The sequence below is a fragment of the Frieseomelitta varia genome, unplaced genomic scaffold (genome assembly GCF_011392965.1).
Source record: "Frieseomelitta varia isolate USP_RPSP 00005682 unplaced genomic scaffold, Fvar_1.2 scaffold_696, whole genome shotgun sequence".
NCBI lineage: Eukaryota > Metazoa > Arthropoda > Insecta > Hymenoptera > Apidae > Frieseomelitta > Frieseomelitta varia.
In genome coordinates this window covers 145,026-169,415 of record NW_025110474.1, presented here as the reverse complement: position 1 = coordinate 169,415, position 24,390 = coordinate 145,026, and the positions used below count along the sequence as shown (strand labels likewise).

The following is a 24,390-nucleotide window of genomic DNA, read 5'->3' as shown; positions in this document are numbered from 1 at the left end:
CACATACACGCATAATATTTTTCTGTAAGTGTCCAGTACCTATAATAAATATCACAAATTCTGTTCTATAACTTTCGTCTCAATGCGAGCTATTGAACTATCAAAATCCGAAATGTCAGTTTCTATGAAATGCCTCAAAAACTTTCGGTCTGTTAAAAGATCATCACAAGGGAACGTGAAGATACTACTACAAGCCAATAAACTGCAATTCCGAATAAACGATTAAATCGATCTGCGAATGAAATACGGGAGGGTGATTTTTGCCAAGATGAAACACACGAACGCGCGCGCACATACACATACACACACACACACACACAGAGGCACGGAGAGCAGCCGCCATCCTTTCCCTCGGCATGATTTCGATAACGGGTCGAGAGGTATGAACGACTTGTATCCCGGGCTGATTGATCGTCCGCTTGTCGCCAAGACTTATCGGCCACTCGGCCGTGGCTCGAAAAGAGTTATCGGGCCACTCGATTTTCACCAGGAACGCTCTTAATAGCTTTCCAGCCGCACCCGACCCATTCCTTACGTAATGTCGTCGATTACGACGATAAAATCGACTTTAATGAAACGGAGGTTGGATCACCACGAGGGAAAGAACGGCGATCGCGCGGCCCGACCGGTTTGAACTTCCAAGTCCCAGCCGAGTTCCACTTTGCTCGACACTTTGGTAATTTTCCGAAATGCGATGGGCGAGAGGCACGAATCCCTCTTCCCGCGAACGAGAGAGAATTCACGCTGTGCGAGAACAACTTGGAAACGACGACGCGATATTTTAAGAGTTGAAACCGACGATTTACGCTGTTTAATTCCACTGTGAGAAACCACTCCGATGGTTTGCTGCTCGCATTTTGCCAGTGTGTTCTCGAAGATGAAGTTAATGTTGCCATGTTGTGTAATTAGTTGATGTTACAAATATTGTGTGTCAGTTTTCCTTAGTTTGATACAGGGTAAGATAGGATAAATGGTGTTCAAAATACATGTTTCTTGATGGATATAGATATCTGTATGATTCCAGTATAGTGGAGAAGATAGTCTGTTTATGATGGACACCGAAAGCAAAAGTTTACATATGAAATATCCACGTGAGAGATGAATTAATCGTTTATAAATTACAAATGAAATTTGATCTACGATAAACTTGACAGCACATCGATATCAATTTTGCATACAGTTCATGTTTCATACGTAATATTTGTGTGTTATGACTTTTTAATGAATTTATGACATTTATGGACCTTTTGCTACGTGATATTTTTATTTACAATATACAACGTTTGAGCACTGTCATCTTTGTACGAAATAATTTTCAGATATAAAATCGAATATCGTAATAAATTTGAAGAGGAGATCATAATCTCTGCTGGCAGAATTTAATATATTTAATGAGAATACGAAGAGGCAGAAAGTTCCTGCGGAATTTATATTACTTCTAGGAATTTTTAGTGATTTCTATTCGTGTCTGTTGCATGGCTAGCCGTTTATATTTCGTCGATACGCAAACAAACTTTCGCCCGAAACGGTCTTTAGATCTTTCGTTTATTAACTAGGTTGAAAATCGAACGCGTACCTCTCGTTTGCTCTTTTTCCAACGTAACTCTTTTCATCACCGCAGAGTCTGTGGGAACGAGCTTCGAAGAGAGATTTAAATAGTCCCTTTCCCTAAGCCGAGGTTACTTAATTCTTAATCCCGGGCTTCAACAAGTTGATCACGTATTCGAGATTTGTACTCTAGACAGGTACTTCATCCCTTCTCAGTTTGAATTATACCAAGTGTAGTCTAATTCCATCACCTTAAATCGCTCGTAAATTTCTTATTTCTTGTTTCGAGCAAAAGTGGAATAACATTAGCCCACTGACGTTTGCTCAAAGTGCCGACGACTAAGGTATAAAAAGTATCTAGTATCTGAGAAAGAAGTACACGAGCAAACGTAAGCAAATGAGCAAGCAACCAGGAGAAAACAAAATTTTACAAATATTTGCTAAAAATCCCGTGATTTACTGCGTCTAGTTTTTATAGACGAAAAGATTTTTTCATATTTTTTGATAAAGACTATTCGTTAGCGAGAGAGATACCACGCGTTCTCCTGTCGTTTGTGTACAACAAATGGATCTCAACGCGAACCTCGGTTCGCTAATACCTCAGCAGGACAGTCGCGTGTACCGTATTCCCTTATTTTTCCCCGACGTGGACGACGATATTCACTTGGTTTCGTTTTAACGAGGTAATACAATCGCGTTGAAAGAACGATACCACGCGAGCCAGCGAAATTGTGTTTTCACGCGAGTATGCGGTTCTCTCCGCAACGAAGAATTTCCCGGTCGAAAACAAACCGGCGTTAATTGATGCTCATTATCGCGATACAGCTGTAGTTTCCTTGTGTTCAACGAAACAAAACGACTCTTTCTTTCGTGAAAGATCGTCGATTCGTTTCTTCTACTAAAATTTCCCGAAAGGAAATAGCAGGACGCTACTCCTGACGTTCATTGTTAGGTATTAAATCTCATACAAAGAGTTTTACGGTTGGTCATTTTGACTACCGTTTGTAGAGGTTATTGTTAGACAAATTAAAAATTTTAATATTGATAGTTTCTGGTGTAAAAGATGCCTCAAGAAAAAGGCCATTTTTTGACACGGTCGTTTCTCTCGTTGTATAACGATTTGTTATTAATTACGTCTGTTGTCAGATGTATTTATAAGAGTTCTTTCGCAACGACAGATATCCACCGACGTATGTTCACAATTCGCTGTAAATAAATTCATTCCCTGTAATTTATAATTTACGTACGATATTTCAGTCTGAATTGTAATTAAGGTTTATTCTAAACTAACCTGCGAGGGCTTTCAACAGTTTTCGATTCGTTTTCTCGTTATAATTTAAGAATTAGTGTGTGACAGATCTGAAAGACTGATTTAATGTTACGAATACATAATGCAAAAGATTTAACAGCGATCTGAAACCGCAAAAACGCAGTTTTTGGATATGTGTTCGGGGGATAAAGTATACGTGAAATTATACCATCTTGATTTACATCGATATTATCTCGGAGAAAAATGGACTGAATAAAAGTTGCCTTCAAGTGTGGGCGTAGCTTGAATCTAGACCAAATCGTTCTAGCAGTTCTATAAATTTAATGTGACGTATTTGTCTGCCTTCTTTTTCTATCTACGGAACGAGTATGAGTAGAATAATTATACAAATTCATAAAATATTATAAAATGAACAGAACCGAAGGAATAAAACTTAAGTATATATTTATTGTGACAGCATCTTGTTCAATATTACCTCAGTTAATGTACGTTTGTACATAATATGTACATTTTGTATATTTTATAGCTTAATACATTGATGTAATAAAATGATGATTTAAGAAATAATAATTTCCTCCTGTTGGAGAAATGACTGAAAAGACTAAATATTTGTATTTGGTATTGTGACAAGTATCTTGGGTATTTTATATATTTCTCATATTAATGAAACGATGATCTAGAAAATATAGTAATTTCTTTATAATTTTCTGTATTTGTAGTATTGTATTAAAAATATATACACGTCTCAACGTCTTGTGAGCAACAAATGTTACCAATCACTTTACATATGATGATATTGAATACTTAAGTAATCTTGCTAAAAAATTAAAAAAAAGAAAAAAACAAATTTACACAAGAAATTATATGCGTGAGATATTCTTCTATAAAATAACGCTTTACATCTCTGTATAAAAAAAATCGAACAAAAATAAAACAACTCTAGTAAGAGGAAGTCATCAACTGCGGGAAATTGGAAACCATTTGATGCTTTTCTCGCGCGTTATATTGTTACGGAGCAACCTCGATGATTTTCGGAAGATGAATCCGGAAGAGGAAATCGGAGATTAAAACGCAAGGGCGTGTAGCCGGTGGCTGGCGTCGATGAAGGAAAGGAAAAGAGACTCGAAGGGGGGTTGCGTACCAGAACCCGCATGAGATTCGTCGGATCTTTCGAATAGTTCACGCGGCGCGTTTCTTTCACACGATTACGATGTGAAACATTCGACGAAGGCGATGATGGTTTTTTAACGCGGCACCGGTGCGTTTCTTTGATCTTCGAGCACCGTGCTGAATGGCTTAGATTCTCCGGAAGTCGTCTCGTTGCGCAGGTCTCTCATCTCCCTCTCCGAGATCTTCCGGTTTCGATGATCTTTATAACATCTCGTTGAAGGTGCACGAAAGAGATTAACACACGGAGCGAAAGTGTTTCGATTTCAACCCTTTCGAGATTAATGAGCAGTATGTCTCGAGGGTGTTTTTAGAACGAGCTAGGAAATTGTAATACTGTGAGGTTCAAATTATTATTATATAACTGTGATATATAACTGTATATAATAATATTATTGCATTTCATCTTTTCCAAAGAAAAATCTGCCTCGAAATACTTTGCACGAAAATATTACAGACAAACAGCGAAGGTTAATGAGAAATTGAAAGAAATATTCGACTTTGTTAATTGTTGTCGTCATTGCGAATCGCGTTAGGGGAATTTTAAGGGAACTAATTATCGAAGAGGAGATGGAAGTAGAATGGACGTAGATAATGATAAACAGATTGAATTGCGATGGTGTTGCTCTGAAACGGTCGGTGGAAAGCAAAACTCATTTTCATTTAAGGGGGGTAAATGAATTACCCGGACTGGCCAACAATAAGATTTTCTTCGAAGCTCTCGTTTCATTCGACGTAAACGAGGTTTCTTTCAAACGAACCTGAATTCCGTCTGCTTATTAGTCTGCTTATTAAACAGCAATAAAATGAGTATATATATATATGTATCTATAATAAATATATAGGGTGATTCGCGTAACTATAACAAGCCATATCTTTTTTTTTGAAAGTTGAAATTGGAAAAAAAAATTAGAAGAAGAAGATAAATGTATATATAATAACAGTGCATATACATTTTGCACATTTTTTTTTTCTAGAAATTACTTTTTTGTTGTATATATGGAATCTCGTGGTTCTACATGAAAAATTATTAGAGCAATATGTCGAAGGATGATTGATTTTAATTTTGTAGAAAATTTTCTGTAAAAAAAAAAAAAAAAACGAGACGGTAACGAAACTGTTCTTGACTTTGTCTTTCATACGACAAGTTATAAAAAACTAAAATTAAAGTACTTTTTCATTAATTAATTTCGAACCATGTTATCCTAATTACCTTTTTTTATGTGATAAGAACAATGACAGAGGAATTGGCGTATGCATAAAGAAAAAGAAAAGTTTTCATTTAAAAAAATGATACAGTCACACTCATGAGTCATTCTTCTTTTTCTCTAATAAATTGTTTCCTAAAACGCACTCTCAAAGAAGAGTAGCTTGTTGCGTGAATCACCCTGTACATACTCAATCCTATCTAACTTTCTTCGTATTAATTGAAACCTCCGAATTAAATAATAATAAACCGTGTCTGCCTGCTTGAAAGCTTGAAAGGAATTCAATGTTGACAAATTGAAGTGCAGCGTTTTATACCGAGAGAGAGAGAGAGAGAGAGAGAGAGAGAGAGAGAGAGAGAGAGAGAGTGAGAAAATGATCGTGATATAGAGTCGGTGAATCGCAGTGAAATGTCTGTTAAAAACAGAGGGTGCATGTAGCGGTAGGAGAATGCGGTTTTCTGCATTCGTCTGAAAGCGGGCGTATGAAACGGCCCTTCTGCCACTGCCACACCATACGCTATTAATATCACGGGGTATATTTAGATTTCAATGGGGAATAGAGAGCGGAACACTACGAGCTGCTTGGCCGATACGCCGTCTGTAAAGTGCACGAGACCTCGGCAATGAATTGCAATAAAGGAATTTGCTTCTTCATCGTTCTCGATAAGATCCAGGGAGCTGAGTCCATCTTCGCGTGTCTCTTTTCAATTGGGAGGGGGAAAAGAAAGTAAACGAACAACGAGACTCCGAATCATTATTAATTTCAATCTCTCTTATTTACTAATTGCGAATGTTTGTCTGCGTAACCGATAGACTATGGGAGTTTTTAGTTTGTAATAAATGTCTTGCCAATATATAATATTTCTTTATAATTTTGATATAACTTTACCACGATTACTTATATACGCTGTCAGAATGATTTTAAACTTTGCAGTAGTCACGTTTTAATTATTATTACTCCGCGAATATTTGTTTAGGAAATTTTAAAGCGCAAAGAATGCACGTAACATGAAAAGATATTTAAAATATTCGAAATGCTTTCTTTAACATTTAATACGTAAAATATTGTTGCAGAAGAAAATTGACGAAAAGTTATTTGAACCAAGAAATGAAGAATTTTATCAGTACGAACAACGAGCTAGAAAATAATTAACAACGACCAACTAAAGATTCTAATTCCAATAATTATAAAAAATTATCGTGATTTGATATAGACATTTAATGCTCAACTACATAATTATTCTTTCTGTTACCACGCGTATTTATCACGATTGAAGATTTCACCGTAACACGGCGCCAATATACCTATAATCGGCGATCGTAATCGTGGTCTCTGTCGACGAACTTGGGGCAATGAAACGAGTCGAGGGTCGGCATGTTGTATTTTTGGATTTCTAGAGCGCACCGAACGGACCATCGTTTTCTGGTTCATATTTATAATTAACACAGTCGCGGGTTTTCGCGTTCGTCTACGGCATCCTGTTTCTCGAAGCTCGTTCGTTGTTTTTCCATTTGGCTCGGCGCGTTGCTCGGGTCTCGAGACCGTCAACACGTGACTGACAAACGTTTCGTCATTTCGCGGATGCTTCGCCGGCGAGACGCGAACGGATCTTCCGCGAATGGCGAACCGGCTTTGCCAGCAACTTCTTCGCGGATTCTTCCCCGAAAATGTTTGATCAGTTGGAGTCGAAGTTTCCTGTTAACCGGTTAAGAACCAAAATTGCGAATTGCCGGATGCAACGTTTTCTACGTAATCGTTTTAAATAGACCCGCAATTATCGAATTTTATCGCGATTGCAAAGAGATATTTCGAAGAATATCTCTTGATATATATTCGAGATATTATTGAATTCACGTTGTGATTATAAAAAGAAATTCCTCGTTGTATCCAGCTAATCTTCAGTTTATAGAATTTTAGTTTAGTTTAACACTAGATCTACCAATAATTAATATATAAAATTTGTCAAAAATGAAGAACACAAGCTTTTATCGTTCAAATTTCTAAAGTTTCGCCATTACTAAAATTTCGATGAAAAGTCACGAATCAATCATTTTGAGCACTTACGGTGGTTCCACCGTAACTTAATAGGTTACAACTTGAATTGAAAAATGCAGACTATTTGCCACTAAAATAATAAATTAAATTCATCAATGAGTAATGTCAAAAATACGGATAAAAATTTCCCATTGAAATAATAAACTAAATCTGTCAATGATCAAAGGGAAGTCACATACTATGTATACTGTTTGTCGCTGAAATAACAAATTGAACGATGAGTAAAATATAACTCAAAGTTTATTTATACTATTTTGTAGTGCAGACGTCATAAAATATTTTACTACAAGATCCGCTGTTGCCCAACTCTAACGTTCAAGTTAATTCTGTTGAAAAAAAAAAAAAACGTGTTGTTCGCTCAAAAGGCGAACTTTTTCTATCGAAAGGAATCGCGTTGTAACTTCTTTTTGGCTTAAAGGTCCGTTAGGGCGACGGTCCAATATCTCGGCGACACGGCCGGCTAGTGTGGAACACTTGGTGGATATTAAGAAAGCCAGCAACCGATATACGGGGCGCGGCGAAATAGAAGCATGAGCGGAAAGTTTGCCCGTCAGTTCGTCGATCAGGCCAGTGTGTCACCTGGTCGTGTGACTCCGGCACGTTTCAATTTTATAGATTTGTCCATAAAATTTCGAACGACTATGTCGCACGAAGCTCGTGAAACTCGTGCCAGGCACGATGAAGCGATCTTTTTGTCTAACAGGAAAAAAAAAAAAAAAAAAAAACGAAAGTGCAACGAACGTGTCCATCTCAAAGTGAATTCACATGATTAATTAAAGCGATTGAAAAGCGGCTTGTTTCTTGTTTCTTTGAAGATCGATTGGTGCTGGTTTGATATTATCTTGATTAAAATGTGTGAAATATTACCCGCAGTTAACGTCACTGTCCAAACGTGGTAGTTAATTAAATGGCCCGTGAACAACCTTTTCTCAATTTGATATTTTTGATATTTTCAAATCGTACGTGTTTGTGACGTCATGTGTGTAGATAAGATCCAAAGTCTGATCTTAGTCATCCTTTGTAGAAACATTCATTTGAAATAAAACGTCCAACGTTGCATTTGTATGACGTTATCATCTCTATAAAATGGAATTTTTCTCCTCTTCGCGAGGAAGAAAGAGAGAAATGAAAAAACAGGAGAATTTGACACAGTTCTGCAATTAGTACACTGAACCCGGCAATTATGCGTCTCGGGCCGCGGAAGTTGTATACTCATTTCTGCTCGTTACACAGTTATCCAGTTCTTTCTCGTCATTATCCTCGGGCACGTTGCACGCGCATTACACGAGTAACAAGCTGCTTAACGAATGAACCACCGTGAAACAAAATTCTAGCTATGTACGTGTGTACGTGCATGTATCGTTGACGTGGTGCCATCAGAGCTAGCGGATCGACTAGGAAACTAATCTCGGAGCCGATGGCCATCGGAAGGCGGAAGGGATCCAGGATCCAGGTGGTCGAGAAACAATATCGCACGATATTACTAGCTGACGCGTCGTAGAATATATTAGATCCGGTCCAATTACAATGTCCCGATACATTCTATCCCACGTAAGCTGTTTTCGTAGACTACGGCTACTCTCTGTCTCTCTCGCTCTCCACGAAATGGAAAACGCGTTTACGTTCTAAGCCAGGGGCTTAATATAAGCCGTTGACCGGCTTCAGTAGTGATTTCGATGTTACGATAACCAGAGAGACGGAGAGAAGGGGATACATCGAGCGAAGTGATCCTCGATCGATTTTCCTCGACGATCTCTCCGACTCACGGAGATTAGGTCAGGGATCAGAGAAACGGGCCAGCCTGGCGTACAAGAGACGGTAGCAAGCGACCGTATCCAAGTGATGAGATGATTGGCTCGCTAATGAAACCTGATAGAGAACCTCGCCACGACTGCCTCGTTGTGGATTATTTTGTTGTGTGACGCGATGGATCGTGCTCCGGTGATCCTCTATACACTTCCGACTACCTTTCCCATTGTCGTCGTCGTCGTCGTCGTCCTTCCTATAGTTGGCGGCTGAAAAGGTCGCCACCGTTGGGACGTTACGGAGGCAAGAAGGTCATTCACGAGGGAAGGTCTTCAAACTCGGAAATTTAGATAGTCACGAGGCATTTATAGATACGTTAAGCGGATATGTATTACGGAATTTTTTTCTTTTTTCCACTCCAAAACTGGCTGAAAACTTTTGTCTCTCGACAGGAAGATATATTTCAAGGCAAAAGTTGTGAATTGTTTATACGTACGATTAAAAAAAAACTGTGAACAACTAGGGCCAGTTGCAGTCAACCACAATCTTTTTAGCTTTCAACTTGCTCCCTATTCTGCATTATCCCAATCCAGATGAAAGATTCGCAGGTCGTGTACATTGTATGTACTAGTTCTCTTTTTTTAGTGTAAAGAGACATGACGGATTTAAGATAAGCAAGATAATACGTAAGCAAGTTGAATGGCGGATATAGTTGGGGTTCGAGAACGTTTGTTGGGCTAGAAGGTGTAGTTAGAAGATCGAGTGTCTTCCTTTGTTGAGGAGATTCTTTGTGGAATTCTATCGTGACATTCTATCTTTATAGTGTGATGTTATCGATTTATACGTTGAATTAATTTACCTCGAATTTGAAAGGGGAGCTTGTACAAAAGTAATGAAGTTTTTCCATAATATCTTGTAAAAATTTTCATCAAATTTAAATAAAATTTCTATTAATTTCTACCATCTCTTATACTCAGTTAAAATATTACTTCTTAAAATTAAAATTTAATTTAAATTGAGATTAAAATTGTAACTCGTGATACAATATCTTTGCTTCATCCTATCACAAAACTATCGCAAATTTCCATTAAATTTAAATAAAATTTCTACCAGTTTCTACTGAAAAATTCTTATCATTTCTTAGTTTCCAGTTAAAGTATTCTTTAAGTTAAAATCGGCTTAAATATTTAAAGTAAAATTCGAAGATAACCTGAACAATACGCGAAATTTATTGCCTCGAAACATGACCGATTAATTAATCGTTTCGCTCCTCTCGATACGAAGAACGTAAAAAATGGCCAGGACAAATGGCGCCGTCGTACGAAGCCGGTCGGTCTCATACTTGCCGCGATTTTTCCGCCAAGAGCCGACCGGTCGTCGAGAAAAATCACATCCTTATCTGAGAAATAGACGGCCATAAAGAATCGGAGGAATCGGCGCGAGATAGGGTGAGATCACCTGGTATAAGTTGACTCGGTATCGCGATGTCGGGCTTGTCGACAAAGTGGCGAGTGATAAAACGCGCGACAGATCGCACCCTCGACGCGAGGAATCGGTCGTGGAAGAAATATCGCGTTTGTTTTCCCCTCTCGGGTTATCCCGGATCTTCGTCCGCACCGTTCGATAAAACGTTTTCACGCTACATTGTCTCTAATGGCGGCTCGTTCAATTTCGAGGCTGACCTGCTTTCCGTGATTTTTTTTTTTTTTCCTTTTTTGCACGCGAATTTCGGTTCGCCTAGTTTCCTTTTGCATGTGCTTTTCGTCACTCTTTGAAGCTTGTAATTAAAGCGTGCGTTATAAGTTGAACGATAGTTTCATCGATAGTGTATTGACTTGAGTAACACTGGACTACGAAGTTCGACGAAATAACAGATTTTTTTATTGTTTTGGCGACATATACTTTCATATGTTACAATCAATATTATATCTATTATACTATTATAATATTCTGTTATATACTATAGTACATTTAGTTATAAATTTAATAGGTGATGGTTATTAATCATGATAAAAAATTGTCAAATACAAAGATCACTAATTTTTAATATGTATAAAAATATCAATTTTAAGCTTTCTTGTATCTATTTTTTCAAAATATGTTATTTTATAACTAAAATAGATGTAACTATTTATATTGTAGGTTGGTAGTTCAAATGTTAAGTACTCTGAGAAAAGTGTAACTAATGAGATCTTGACGATTTTTATAAATATTTAAAAAAAAAACACAATACTATCATTATACTATCTACACGCCAATTGTAAATACATTTTCTACCAAGAACAAGTTCCTACGAATATAGTAAATGAGTTTTATTCACTTTCTATCAACCTACTAAGAAGAAAGGAAAGGACAGATCCAACATACTACAGAAGGAAACATTACAATTGTTTGAGATTGTCAAATTAACTTTCTAGCTACTCACGTTCACATCTCGGCGATGGTCGATATTTTTCTCGGCCAGGGCTCGGCAACTGATTTTCCCCCGACGTCAGCCGCGTTCTTCTTTTTTCGCTGAAAGTTTTCTGGTTTTCAGTATAAGGATCCGAGTAGAGGGCAAGGAAGAAAGAAAGAAAGAAAGAAAGAAAGAAAGAAGGAGACAGGGAAAAAGGGTGGAAGAGAGGCTGAGAGAGACAAGGAGAGAGGCAACAGCCGTTTGAACATCAACAGCTGCATCGCAGCCCGCCCCAGCTAGCCGCCTCCTCTATTTGCTCCTCTTACATTCTTCGTGGAATAGTTTGGTCTCGCCGCGGATATACACACCGACTACGCCCAGAGAGAACGAAAGAGATTAAGAATATCTTTCTCGGGGTGTTCGGTGGCTACCGAAACGAACTGTTTCCTTCCTACGGTCGTCTCGTTACCGCGAACAACACCAGCCAGACGGTGCCTCGTACGACTAGAGCACCACTGCGCGTCGAATGAGAAAAAAAATCCGTGTCGATCTTTGAACCCCGACTGAGAGAAACTCTCGGATGCTTGAACGAACGTTGGAATTGTAAGACTCGTCGAGATAACGCGATGTCGTTCGTAATTTAGGAAATTATATCAGTAATATCATTATTGTGATGACGAAACTATGCACGAGAATTGTGCAGGCTCGTTCTTCAAATGAAAAGTAAATGATTTGACACCTTAGAATACTTGAAAATCTGGATTAGCTTTGAGTCTTGATACTCTTAATTAGTCTTCGTAAATGATAAATATTTCACGAACTTCTGCACTGTTTTGTCGCAAGTATTATAAAAAGTTTGAAGTATGCGATGTATTTTCATTTGTATATATTACTCGTGTTTATAGTACATATTTAAAAATATTACAATTAATATATTGTAAAATATTGAATACTCTACAACATCTGTCATCTGTCAGGACTTTCAAAACTGTCGAGATTTACAAGACTCTCGAGACTCACTTTAGAGAGATTAAACTTTAATCTGTTACGTAAAATACGTTTATCAACAATGAATAATTTTTATGAAATTTTTCTATTATATCTTTATATCCATTTTTCATTTATTAAGGTATCGAATCATCGCTTACTAATATGCAACGATTCGAAGCTACTTCATAACTCCTCGTTAATTACAAACGTATGCTGTAAGATTCATGTTTGGAGACGTCGAGAATGTGTAATAAATTCGACAGGTTTCGAAGACTTTGATCGTGAAAGTTGCCCGAAATATTCAAACTGTGACAAAATCCGTGAAAGGAAAGCAATGGTGCTGACGATGGCTGCGGGATTGGCCCAAGGGGAAGATGTCACGAGCGTAAAACGTTTGCGAGATTCGTAATTGCAAGCTTTCCTATGGGAAAAACAAACTTATGAACTCCGGCCGAATGTAAGACAGCTAATACCGGTTCGTAGTTGCAAGGTTTTCTCGCGAGAGAAAGAGAGCGAGAGACAAAGTTAGGGACGTATAATGGATGACCATATCGTCGCGAGGAAAATGTGAATTTTCTTAAAACGTACGATCCCTTTTTACGTTTTTGGCAACTGAACGAGGGAAAGAGATTCGAGGAAGGGAGAGCTTTCCATAACAACTCTAATTCTCATAGATTATCCAACGTGGCCGCGTTTCCTCGAGATTAATTTCTGATGGGATGGTTAAGGATATTGCGGCAGGTCTCGAGAGAACTGGTACTTGGGAATTACCGAAGCCTGGATATCGCATCCTGCTAACATAATTCCACGAACCACGTGGAAGGCAGGTTCCGAAGAGGAGAGAGCGTAATTGGCTGTTCCGGATCGAATGAAAGACAGACGAGGAATGTGAAATACTCCTTTAATAATACCTGACGAAGCAAATATATATATAAATCTATAATACATCCGCGTCTCGGAGCCGGTCGTTAAATAAAACTCGTCTCTCGTCGCTCGTCTAACGAACCATACCGGTTCAATCCACACGAACGAAGAGCACAAGTTACGACGTAACCTGAACGGAGGAACAGGTTCATCCTTCCCGTCAATTTCCCTATTTTTCTTCCTTTCTTTTGCCTTTTCTTTTATACAAAAACTTCTTATAAACTAGCATCGTAAAAAGTGTTCTTACATATCTCTGGCACTTTGTTCTGGCTGTTTCTTCCTTCTCCACGAAACTCTCGGACTGACACGCTCGGACACCAGGCACAAATTCATCGTTGCTGCGACGAACGATCATTATTAGGAAACACAACGCAACGAGAAGGAGAAAGAGAGAGAGAGAGAGAGAGAGAGCACGATTCACTTGGTGGTAGCGTTGCCACTCTCACGCACTTATCACAGACAATCGACGACGGGCGTTTGTTATGCCCTCGCCATGCTCGCGGAGTCTTGGTCGGGTTTGGTGGGTAGCGGCCTGTTGGCCATTTTCCCCGCCGGAGTCGACGTTTGAGGTTCCGGTAGTTCCGAGTACAGGTGGGCAGTCGCGTCGGAAGGCTCCGCGTACTCGCAGAGCAAAGAATTGGGCCTTTTCTTGTTGTTCGACTTGGAACCACCGAGAATACTCTCACCGAGAGCCTTCAGGAAACTCATCGGTCTACCGGGATTTCTGGAGGCTTCGAACTTTGGGCTGTCCGGAGGCCGATGATTCTCAGTCTTCGGGCAACTAAACATCTGATTCGAGTGGTCGTTGATCAGCAGGTGGTCGTTCACGACGTCCGGTGGCAGTGGTTGTGGCGCTCTTCCAGCCAAGGTCGCCAAGATTGGTTGAGACAGTCGACTGGTACTGGGAACGGTCTCGTCGCCAGGTAACTCAGCGTACAGATGATTCTGCTCGCTTGGTTTTTGATCGCGAGGCTCTGTATACTCGGTCAGTGGTGGTCTTGGTTGTATCGCGCTCGGCAATAGTTTCTCCAACGACGGCGCTTTCGTGCCAACGCTGACGGATGGCTTTGGCGCACCCCTGAGTCTCCTCTGCCTCGGTTGAATCACGTCGTACGCGTTCTCCTCCCTGCCCGACGGTTGCCTGTCGTTGTTGTTGTTACAGCTCTCCTCCACTTTGATCAGATCGTACAGATGCTCGATCATGTCTCTCGCTTGATTGTAGTTGTCAGGATCGTTCAATCTCTCTCGGAGGTCCCTTAGGTACTCCTCCGTCAACTCTTCGGGCAACGTTTGCGTGGCCTTGTTCTCGGTGTATGGATACAACCCTTCGACGTCTTCCTCGTATTCCTCTGTCGCCTCTGCTTGAGTTTCCACCTCCAGAATCCGCGTCTCTGGTTGAAGACCCGCGTACTCGTGCACGCTTAACCTGGATATCGATCTGGCAGACGTGGCAGCGGTCATTCCGCTACTGGGTGACAACCAGCTGGTCAGATTCATCAGATGACCGGACGTTAACTTTGGGCAGACACCGCTTCGACGCATGTATAGAATCCCAGAGGCGAGGATGACCACCAGCACGACGAACACTGCCACTACACAGATCACTACGATGATTCTCTTCTCGCGTTGCAATTGCTCCGAGTCGCTCATCTCCACGTCGAAGTAACCCTTGTGCCTTGGATAGACGTGCGGGCCGACGCTCGGTGGACTGACGCTTGGCTCCGGCTTGGCAGATGGCTTTTCGCAGACGATGTGACCGCCAGGTCCGCAGATGATCTTGGTGAAATTTCTCATAGACATGTAGCCTTGTGGAAGGTTGAAGCACCTGTCGAGAAGCTGGTCGACCACGCAGTAGCTCGAATCCATCATCCACGAAACGGAGCTGTTCTTGCCCGTCACTTCTCGTATCCAACCGTCCAGGCCGCATCTACACTTCTCCTTGAAGTAATTATTGCCAACCCTGGCGGTGTTCACTCGCTGCGAGATCGCGGCGAATTTCAGCGAGCCCGGCCTCGCCCTCTCTATGTGATTCCCCGTGAACGAGAACTCGAAATTCGGCGCCGACGTGGCGTCCACCTCCGCGGTAATCGCGTCCGTCTCCAAATCGACGAACAGATTGTAGTCGATGGCTATGTGGTTCCACTGGTGCAGAACGATCGCGCCCTGGTGCAGGCTCAGGAACTCGTTGTTGTTGAAGCTGACCGTCGCGGCGGATATGTCGATGGCGCCGGTCTCCACTTCGGAGAGCCTGTGAACGCGAGAAGGAAAAAATACTTCGTATTGAACTTTGCATGTTACAGGAACTTTCTTCCTTCGAAGGAGGAAGTTTGAGTATCAACCGCGATGGGAAATGTGGATCATCTCAGTACTCAGTTACGGACATTTAACCCCTGTCAATTCTGCTACAATATGAAAGAATTTTTGAAAGATTGTATTGTTTATTAATCTTGGTATTTTTTTTAACTTGGTCGTCAAGAGAGTTTTATAACTTTCATTTCGTCTATATGCATACGTAGTCGTTTGCATATAGACGCTTCTAACTCCATTTTCCAAAAAATCGTAAATTTGTAGAGTAAAGAATCGCATCTCGAGCAGGGGACGACGTAATTAATATTGCCCTTTGGTAACAAAGTAAACGCGAGACGCCAACGAGACGGGATAAATATTCGAAACGAAAGAAATATCACGTTATCCCGCTCAAAGGAAGAAATTAATTAATATAATGGAATTATACCGGCGGTATTGTTTTTAACGTTTGAGAAACCTCGGCGTTCCTTAACTGCGAACGCACAGCAGAGCAGCTAGAGTGAACCGGGCTTAACAGTCGCGAAGAGGAGGAGCACAAACACAATACGCCTGATCAAACAGCAGGCAAGAGACAAAGGGAAACGAGCGGATTTACCTTGAATATTGTATCGTAAGGTTGTCGTGGCCAGCCCGGAAGGCTCCTCTCTCTATGCTCTTCAATCTAACGTCGACGAACTCCAAGCTCTGGATCAACGCTCTGTCGCTGAACGCACCGGTCTCGATCTCCAGGATCGACGCGTTGCTTATGGTCACGCTGAAGATGGTCATCGCGCAGAACGCGTTCTTGCGGATCACCTTTGTCCAGATGTCGTCCATCCGGACTTCCGCTACCGCTGATGGAAACACCGCTGTCGGCAACTCCGTGATTCTCACACTTTGGAACATAATCTGCGCCGGACAAATCGTGGAAATCGTGATTACAGCGATATCGTACGGAGCTGCTGGACGTGCTGGAATATCGTCAATTCCTGCTCGAACTGTTGTATTCGAGTGTTTCCACGTTTATCACGGAACGCGGGTTTGTGTTATTACTGGACTGCGGATATTATTTTTTGAACGTAACTGGAGATCCCAAATAGATATTTCTCGTATCTAACGTTCGATAAATGCATTTTGTACGTTTTGTAGATTTCCGAGGTTGTAAATTTTTTACAAGGATACATAAACACTCGCAGTTTAATTGCACCGGGAGTAAATTTTGTCAGGGGATTCCATTCTATTTTACAAACGTAACTGCGACGTGTTGGACTCACAATCAATTGAAAATTAATTTTATAAGTTTGAATTTCTTGTTGATTATTATAGTAGAATGTTTGACAAATTTACCCGACATGTAAATGTGCAATATTGTTACTTTTTCGACTTATTAATTTATGGATCAATATGATTTTTCACTAACTTCCTATGCAGTAATGAGTAAAAGACAGTAATGAGTATCCAGAAATGTATAAAATACCTACTACGAATATTTTATGGATACTGTTTGGAGTCTTTTTCTTTAAGTATATTCATAAAAATATAAAACTATACACAAAAATGCAAAATCTATTCATTAAGGTGGGTTTTTATACATTTATGAAATATTAAAAACTACGAAATTGCATAAAATGCTTTCTACGATATTTGGAACTTGGAACAGTGTTCTGGCCATTATATTTCTAAAAATCAATTTCTGCTCATTAGAAATCTACGTGTGCATTTGATCGTCTGACCTTGGTCGCTGGTCCATGCCTGCCGTGTTGAGAAGCCTCGAGTTTGAACGCGTTGCTAGCCAGCTCCAGCATCGGCACCTCCCTGATCGTGATCCAGAGTAGCCTGGAGAAAGCGTTCGGTTTGATCCCCACGTTCCTGCATCTCGATATCGAAACGCTCAGCGTTCCTCGCGAATTTCTGAACGCGTGACTCTCTAGGATCACGCTGTTGCACTCAGACACTTCGAGGTGCGTGTTCGGCGCGCTCAGATTCTGGAACGCTTGCCTCTTAGCCACCAGGCTGTAGATCCCTGACACGTGAACCCGTTTCAAAGGCGCGCCATCCGCGAATGCGCCCGACTGGATCCTCAACTCCCTGCAGTGAGAGACCTCCACCTCCATCGCCTCCGATGGAATGGTTCCCTCCAGTAATTCTACGTCCTGACGGCAAAGTACAAGTAAAATTGGTTATTAAACTAATACGGCTAAAAAGTTTCTAGAGAGGGAAATTTTCCTATGCACAATATTACGTTTACGTTTAAATAAATTCCTTTAAAAATTTATTTTAACGTGATAAATTCCAATTAAATTTCACTGTTTAACGTTTTAAGTAACATTAAGTTCAACGTAATATTTTATACTACAATTGTACTGGATAATTGGATGCAAGAAAACTCCAGTGGAAATGTTACGTTTAAAAGCTAAAGATCTTTTACACGTAGTGAAGTTGTTGCAAGAATATTTGTAATATTACAAAATTTTATGTTTCTTCTGAACAGTTTTATTAACACGATCTAAGGATATATCGACATAGAAGTTCAACGTGCGTTTTATTCGAAAAAGGCGCCTCAGGACGCTGAGGCACTTTCTGCATCCAGTGGTACAATTATTAAACAATGAAATAAAATAATAAAACAATAAAAGTAAAAAGTGAAAAATGATCTGTTAATCTGGTAACGGAGGAGGTACTTTAATCCTTAGACCAGATTCGTATGATTGTAAAAAACGTTAGGGACTCTGTCGATTCTCCGTGTTGTACGGAGTATTTTGAAAATTTATACCTGAGTCAGGAAAGGTAGAAACACAGTTACAATGGGAATGAATGACGTGAGTTATCGCGGGTAGGTTTATCCTCGATATAAATCATGTTTCTCTATGAATCGTGGTCGAGAGCTGACTGATGATGCATAAATATGTATGGTATACCAGCCTGCGAGTGGACTATAACAGGGAGCTTCGTGAGCAGAGGTAGTTGCCTCTCATTTAACCCTCGAATAATATCTTTGGGTTATATACCGTAATAATTTGTTGGATTACTAAACATTAGAATATTTGATTTGATTTTATGTATTTATATTTATGCGATGTATATTTTATATACAGATATAGATGCTTGTATATTCTTGGAAAATTTTTAAGGTTACAAAAATCTGCAAACTGCGTACGATATCTAAACTAGAGCACTTATTACAATGCAGATGAAACTCAGATTCCATTTCTTTAATTACATTGACGAAAGCGCAAGATTCCATAAACATCTGCAGTCTACTAATGGAATTCATTTAAATAAGAAACTCCAAAGATGATCAATTTAATTTTGTATTATTATGGTTCCCATTGGTCTAACGATATTGGTCTGCTTTAATTAAGAGTTAGTACCTTTTTCTTTTTTTCAAACGCAATTAACACGTTTGAAGAAGAAAAGAATTTATCGAGCAACGGGCAATCAGGGTTTGTATGTCGTTCAAGAACTTAACGAGTGAAATTTAGGTGACCCGTGATTGGCCTCGTCAAAGAGATAGGCTGGGAATATTTCCATTTTCATTGGCATTACAGATGGCGATGGTATCCGCGCGACGGAAAGAGAAGAGTTCAATTTCAGATCTCATAAAATTTATGTAATTGCAAATATGCTCTCGATGGGATTCTTCCACTTTCGGTGGTAATTTCGTAACGATGAAAAGAGAAGCGACGAGAGAGCGATGGGGTGGGTGGAGGTGGACAGAAGGGGGATTTTAATAGAGACTCCCGAGAATAATTTCTCGGAATAATTTGCGTGTTACGACTCGGCCGGCGATGAATAATAATCAGATAGTTAAAAATCTCCATAATGAAACGGAAGTGCTTTGGCCCTGTCGCGTTTCAAAATCAACAAGTGAATTTTCTATCGGGCTGAATTACCGCGAGGCAATTGTGAGATAGTAACGACGAAAGAGAGAAAAAAAAAAAGAACAACAACGGCGGGAAAAAAACGGCGAAAGGGACGAGAGACACTCGTCCCCAACTGCATTGAGCGAACGTCGCATGATAATTAATGCCGCGGTTATTAATTAAACAGCCTTGCCGTTCTGGTCTGAAATTCTCTCGATGCTCCATTTGTTTTCTGTATGTGAAATTCAATTACGTATAATTAACGCGTCTTTCTCGTTCTCTCGCGCAAGCGGTATCACGTTATTTTCGAAATTTCGCGAGAAGCTCTACCGAGCTTTACCAAAGGTAGAGATTTTATTAACACGCACTTACACTCACACCGAGTGCCTCACAAATCGCTAACAAACAAAGTGATTTTTCACTTTATGCCTTGATAGATAAAAATTCACGTAAGCGTAACTGAATCTAGCAAAAAATATCAAATAAAAATATAATAAAATATATTGGCTTATAGCACTTTGAATTTATATTGAGTCTACAATTTCAGAAGATTTAAGGTAATAATACTCCATGATCAAGTTAAGAGATGAATATCGAATAACAGAGTCTAGAATACTTCCACGAGAAAATATGTCGAAGTGCCAGTCACTGATTTTAATGAAATACAAGCGTAATATAGGTCTCATAAAAATATCTGACACGAACTTTTTTTTTATCGGCGATTTTTTATCGTCTGTGTTAGAAGGACTCCATTTCTAATGTATCATTTAAACAGATTTTTCATAAAATAAAAATTGTCTCTTAAAAATAGATATTAATTTCATCAATTTACGCAATTAATCATCAACTAATTTCAAGAACTAATTTCAAAACATTTCAAATATGTACATAGCTTTCGCAGTCCGAACTTCGGGAGTTCAACAGTTGTCGATTAGAAAATAAATGTGTATCAAGTATTATTATTATGAAAATTATAATTACATATTTTATATTTCAATCAAAAGTGATTGATACTTCAGTACGTTTCCTCATGGATATCGAGTGAGCCTCTTAGTACTATTTTTTCAGTCGTAGAGGAAAAGGAGATAAAAATGACCAGCCTAAACAAACTCTATCCTCAGTGACTTTTTGTAAATAGTGATGGACGACTATTTGTAAAAAGTATCTTTGTGCAAACAGTTTGACTCATTGTCAGTGTAAGCACAAAAATAGTTAGTCATCCAACAATGAAATAATACAGAAAGAAAGATACGCAGACAGTCTATAGTACTTAAAGATTAAAATTCCCAGAGTGAATAATTCTGTACAATTTTGCCCTTTACAGAACGCTATAAGCTATTGTTCTCGAAAATTTTATATCGATGTTAGACCACATTAATATAGCGTGAACGAGTTCTTGGTTCCTGGAAGATGAATCTATAATGAGATGGAAATGATTCCGCGTGAAAAGTGAATCACACGCTCGAAACGCGTGCGATCACCAGGAATATCCATTTACATCATTAGAATTGCAAGGTTACGTATCCTCTTTCCACGATCAGGTTTTCTTACATAACGAAACGGCGATGATCGATCAATTTATGTCGCTGAAACGACACTTTTACGCATTTTCTTTGAATCAACGGCGACATACGAAATGAAAAACCGGCCTGGAAATTCAAATGTGAAACATTCAGCGCAAGAAATTGAATTACCCCTTGTTCCTCGTTAAACAACGAAACGAGCCAATTGTTTCCTCCTCGTTCTCCAATTACTCGTTCGCGAGGCGTGTTTCAAGTTTATCGTCGAAAACTGTACTCCGTCTATTGAGACTCATAGCAAAGAGTTCTTCTGCTTATTTCTAGTTCCTCGGTTTCGGAACTAAATTTGACGCTAAATAGTAAATATACGAATTGAATTTCGACTAGTTAACGATATCAGGCGCAAATTAACTCTTACCATCGAACGTGAGGGAAATTCAACAATTAACGTAAGGACAAATTGAAAAAAATTGATGAATATTAACATAGGTTGCCGCTGTGGGTTTTGAAAACTCAAGTTCAAATTCAGCGAAAGCCTTAGGGACTTAATTTTTTTAAATTGTCTGACTCAAATAATACATTAACGGATACGGATTCTTTCTACAATGGTTGCAAAGTATCGTCTGTTATAACAGTTGGAACCAAGTGTATTCAATTTCGTATCGTTCAGTATTACAGAAGATTTTATATCACGAAAATGAAACGCAGAGCTTAATGAAAGAACGTTTAGAAACAAAAACCAGTTGTCGGGTCAATTTAAAAATTTATTGTGAACAATCGAAGAATCGAGGCAAAGAAAAAAGACAATTTTTAATTGCTGGTGAACCGCCGATTCAGTTAACTCGCTTGTCATTGACACGCAGACATTCGCGTGAAGTTTGCATTTTCGACATACTAATCGTGTTCTCAGCAAAGGAGAAAGAGAGAGGGAAGGAGCGAAATTGTTGGCCCACGACGAGTTACCTTTAAAAGTACTGCTTCCGCTGACGTCGGCTTCCTGGCTGTTCCCCGCTATCTGCACGTTTGTCAGCGCGCCAGTTTAATGAAACGTTCGGACGCTATGCCAAGCAATAATTCCGTTGTTTCCCGACTTCCCTTCAAGAGTCACGCGTATGAACAATTACAAGAGGGGGACAACAAATCGGAAAAATAAGAGAGGCGATTTCTGACAGAAAAATTCACAGCCAGTAGCTCAAAAGTCTTGAGACAAATTATTAGTTATTCGTTTCAAAGTTGGAGGAATTAAATCGATGCAACAGAGAATCTGTAAATTGGCGATGTCGTATTACAAAGCACACGTGTAATTTAAAAATTTTACTATCTGCTGATAAATATATCGAATACTCGAAATAAAGAGCGTACCGAGATTTTTCTAAAATTCCGAAAGCTCTCCGAAATTTTTACAAATTTTCTAAAACTCTTTCAAAGTTTCCTAAGATCTCCTGAAATATTTCCTGAATTATTTCCGAATTCCCGAAGCGGAAAACGGAATAATACGTCCCTGTCGGTCGTACCTCATTTTTCCTCCAGGATTCTTCTGAACGCGCGCGGCGTCGCGTCGGTGATTTATATTCACACCGTTGCAAAGTTTATCTTTTCGAAAAGACGACCGAGCTCGATAAAGCGAAACAGACAGAGAGGGAAAGGTAAACAGAAAAAAAGAAACAGAAAGGGCGCGCAAAAAATAGAAGGTATCTCGTAACAGTTTGGAAAAGCTTCGGGAACGTTTTCCCACGTGTCGTGCAACGTCGGCTCTGGGAAATTCCTACCGGACCAGCGTATGAATGGCAGAACTTGAAATTTACATGAGAAAACACGCTGGCTGTCCGATACGGCGCGTCAACGAAACAGAGCACTGTCTATCGATGCACAACGATACGGCTGAAATCGGGTCTGAAATATGGCGAGACGTTGGCTCGGACAGACACCTACAGCCACGCGTGGGATTTCAAATTTGAGACACTTCGAATCACTTCGAATCTGTACATACATACACACACATATATATATATATATATATATGTAGAGTGAAAACTTGGAAGCACTCCGACCATGATTAAAATATTCTTTAAAGTTCTGACAGATCTTGAGTCTCGAATGTCTTCGGGTATCTTGAAAGTCTCGAGAATTTCGAAAATCGTGAGAACTGCGATGGAACTTGACAGCGTGATCGGTAATTTAAATTAAGTAAAGTCCGAATAGTTATAAATATTGGTACATTCGTTTATGTTGTTTGTGTTTCTTTAATTTGCAGCACGTGTTGATATCTGAATGAATAAACATGCCGATGTACATAAGTGTACTTATCATATTAGGTATTTTATCACAAATGCATTTTCTAGACATTCTCCAAACATTTACTAACCAAAGGATATCATGACTTTCAGCATTCGAGCGTTTTCATCAAGACTTTCAAGTGTTTTATCCATCGAACCACGTTGCGAAGCGATTCGAATTTGTCATCAAATGTACAATACAGATATTCAAAGCGATATTCGAGATGTCTCAGGCCCTGGAATACTATTTTTTATACAAAGAGAAAAAGAGAGAGGTAAGGAGACTGGCGAAGAAGATTCTAAAGAAAGGGGCGGTTCTGTTCGTCCTGACAAAAGACTAAAACCTACTTCTGTGAACCGTAGGAGGATTCATTGTGCCCATTGGAAAGCAAAGCTGTTTTCGAGTAGTCTCCGCGTCGGTGTTTAGTAAGGCTTGAACGAGAAAATCGAGGTATCGCGTCAGTTTTCCGGCTAAGCCCCCGGCAGACGATGCTGTAATCTCTTAATACCCTCGTATCTCGAGCTGCCTATGGTGTGCAACGCGGGGGAAGATTCTAACGATCGTCAACCTGCGGTCGAATACTAACTTGCTGGCAGTTACCGGTATACAGGCAACTGGATATCTTCGTTTCGATGTTTCTTTTGAGAATTTTTTCTTTTTTTTTTTTTTTTCTCTCTAATGAAAATATTTATTTGAACGGAGTCTACTGTGGCTCACAGAAGTATCTAAACGCTTTTATGTATTTCACACTTCACGTATTTAAACACTATTACGGGAGAACGTTCATGTAATATATTCCATATATAAAAAGTATTTTCAAATTTCATTAACACAGTAAGAGACGACTACGATAATTATATCGATAAAATTTGACACCAACGTGAAATTATATGTAGGAGTTATTATTAACGTTATTATTAACGTTCATTCATTGCGTTTAATGAAAAATTAGTATAAGATGAAAAATGGTCTTAGATGATTGAAATTGAAGATTCTAGAAGAAAGTGACGATATTGCAAACATTTATATTATCATTTATATCATCTTCTTAACAAATGAAAATGATTCACTTGAGAATTGAAAATTCGTTCTGTACAATAAAATTGAGAAATTAAAATGAAAGTGAAATTGACCAGAAGG

At 39.3% G+C, this 24,390-nt stretch overlaps 1 protein-coding gene across 1 annotated transcript in view; it reads right to left on the bottom strand.

Moving 5' to 3' along the window:
• Positions 1–13,264: 13,264 nt before the first annotated feature.
• Positions 13,265–24,390, bottom strand: part of LOC122535299 — a 33,543-nt gene continuing 22,417 nt past the window's right edge. Inside the window, exons 2-4 of the mRNA XM_043666722.1 lie at positions 17,324–17,743; positions 16,207–16,499; positions 13,265–15,552 (exon numbers count right to left, since the gene is read on the bottom strand). Of these exons, the coding sequence (XP_043522657.1) occupies positions 13,785–15,552; positions 16,207–16,499; positions 17,324–17,743 (2,481 nt within the window). The 3' untranslated portion in view covers positions 13,265–13,784. The remainder of the gene's footprint in view (positions 15,553–16,206; positions 16,500–17,323; positions 17,744–24,390) is intronic.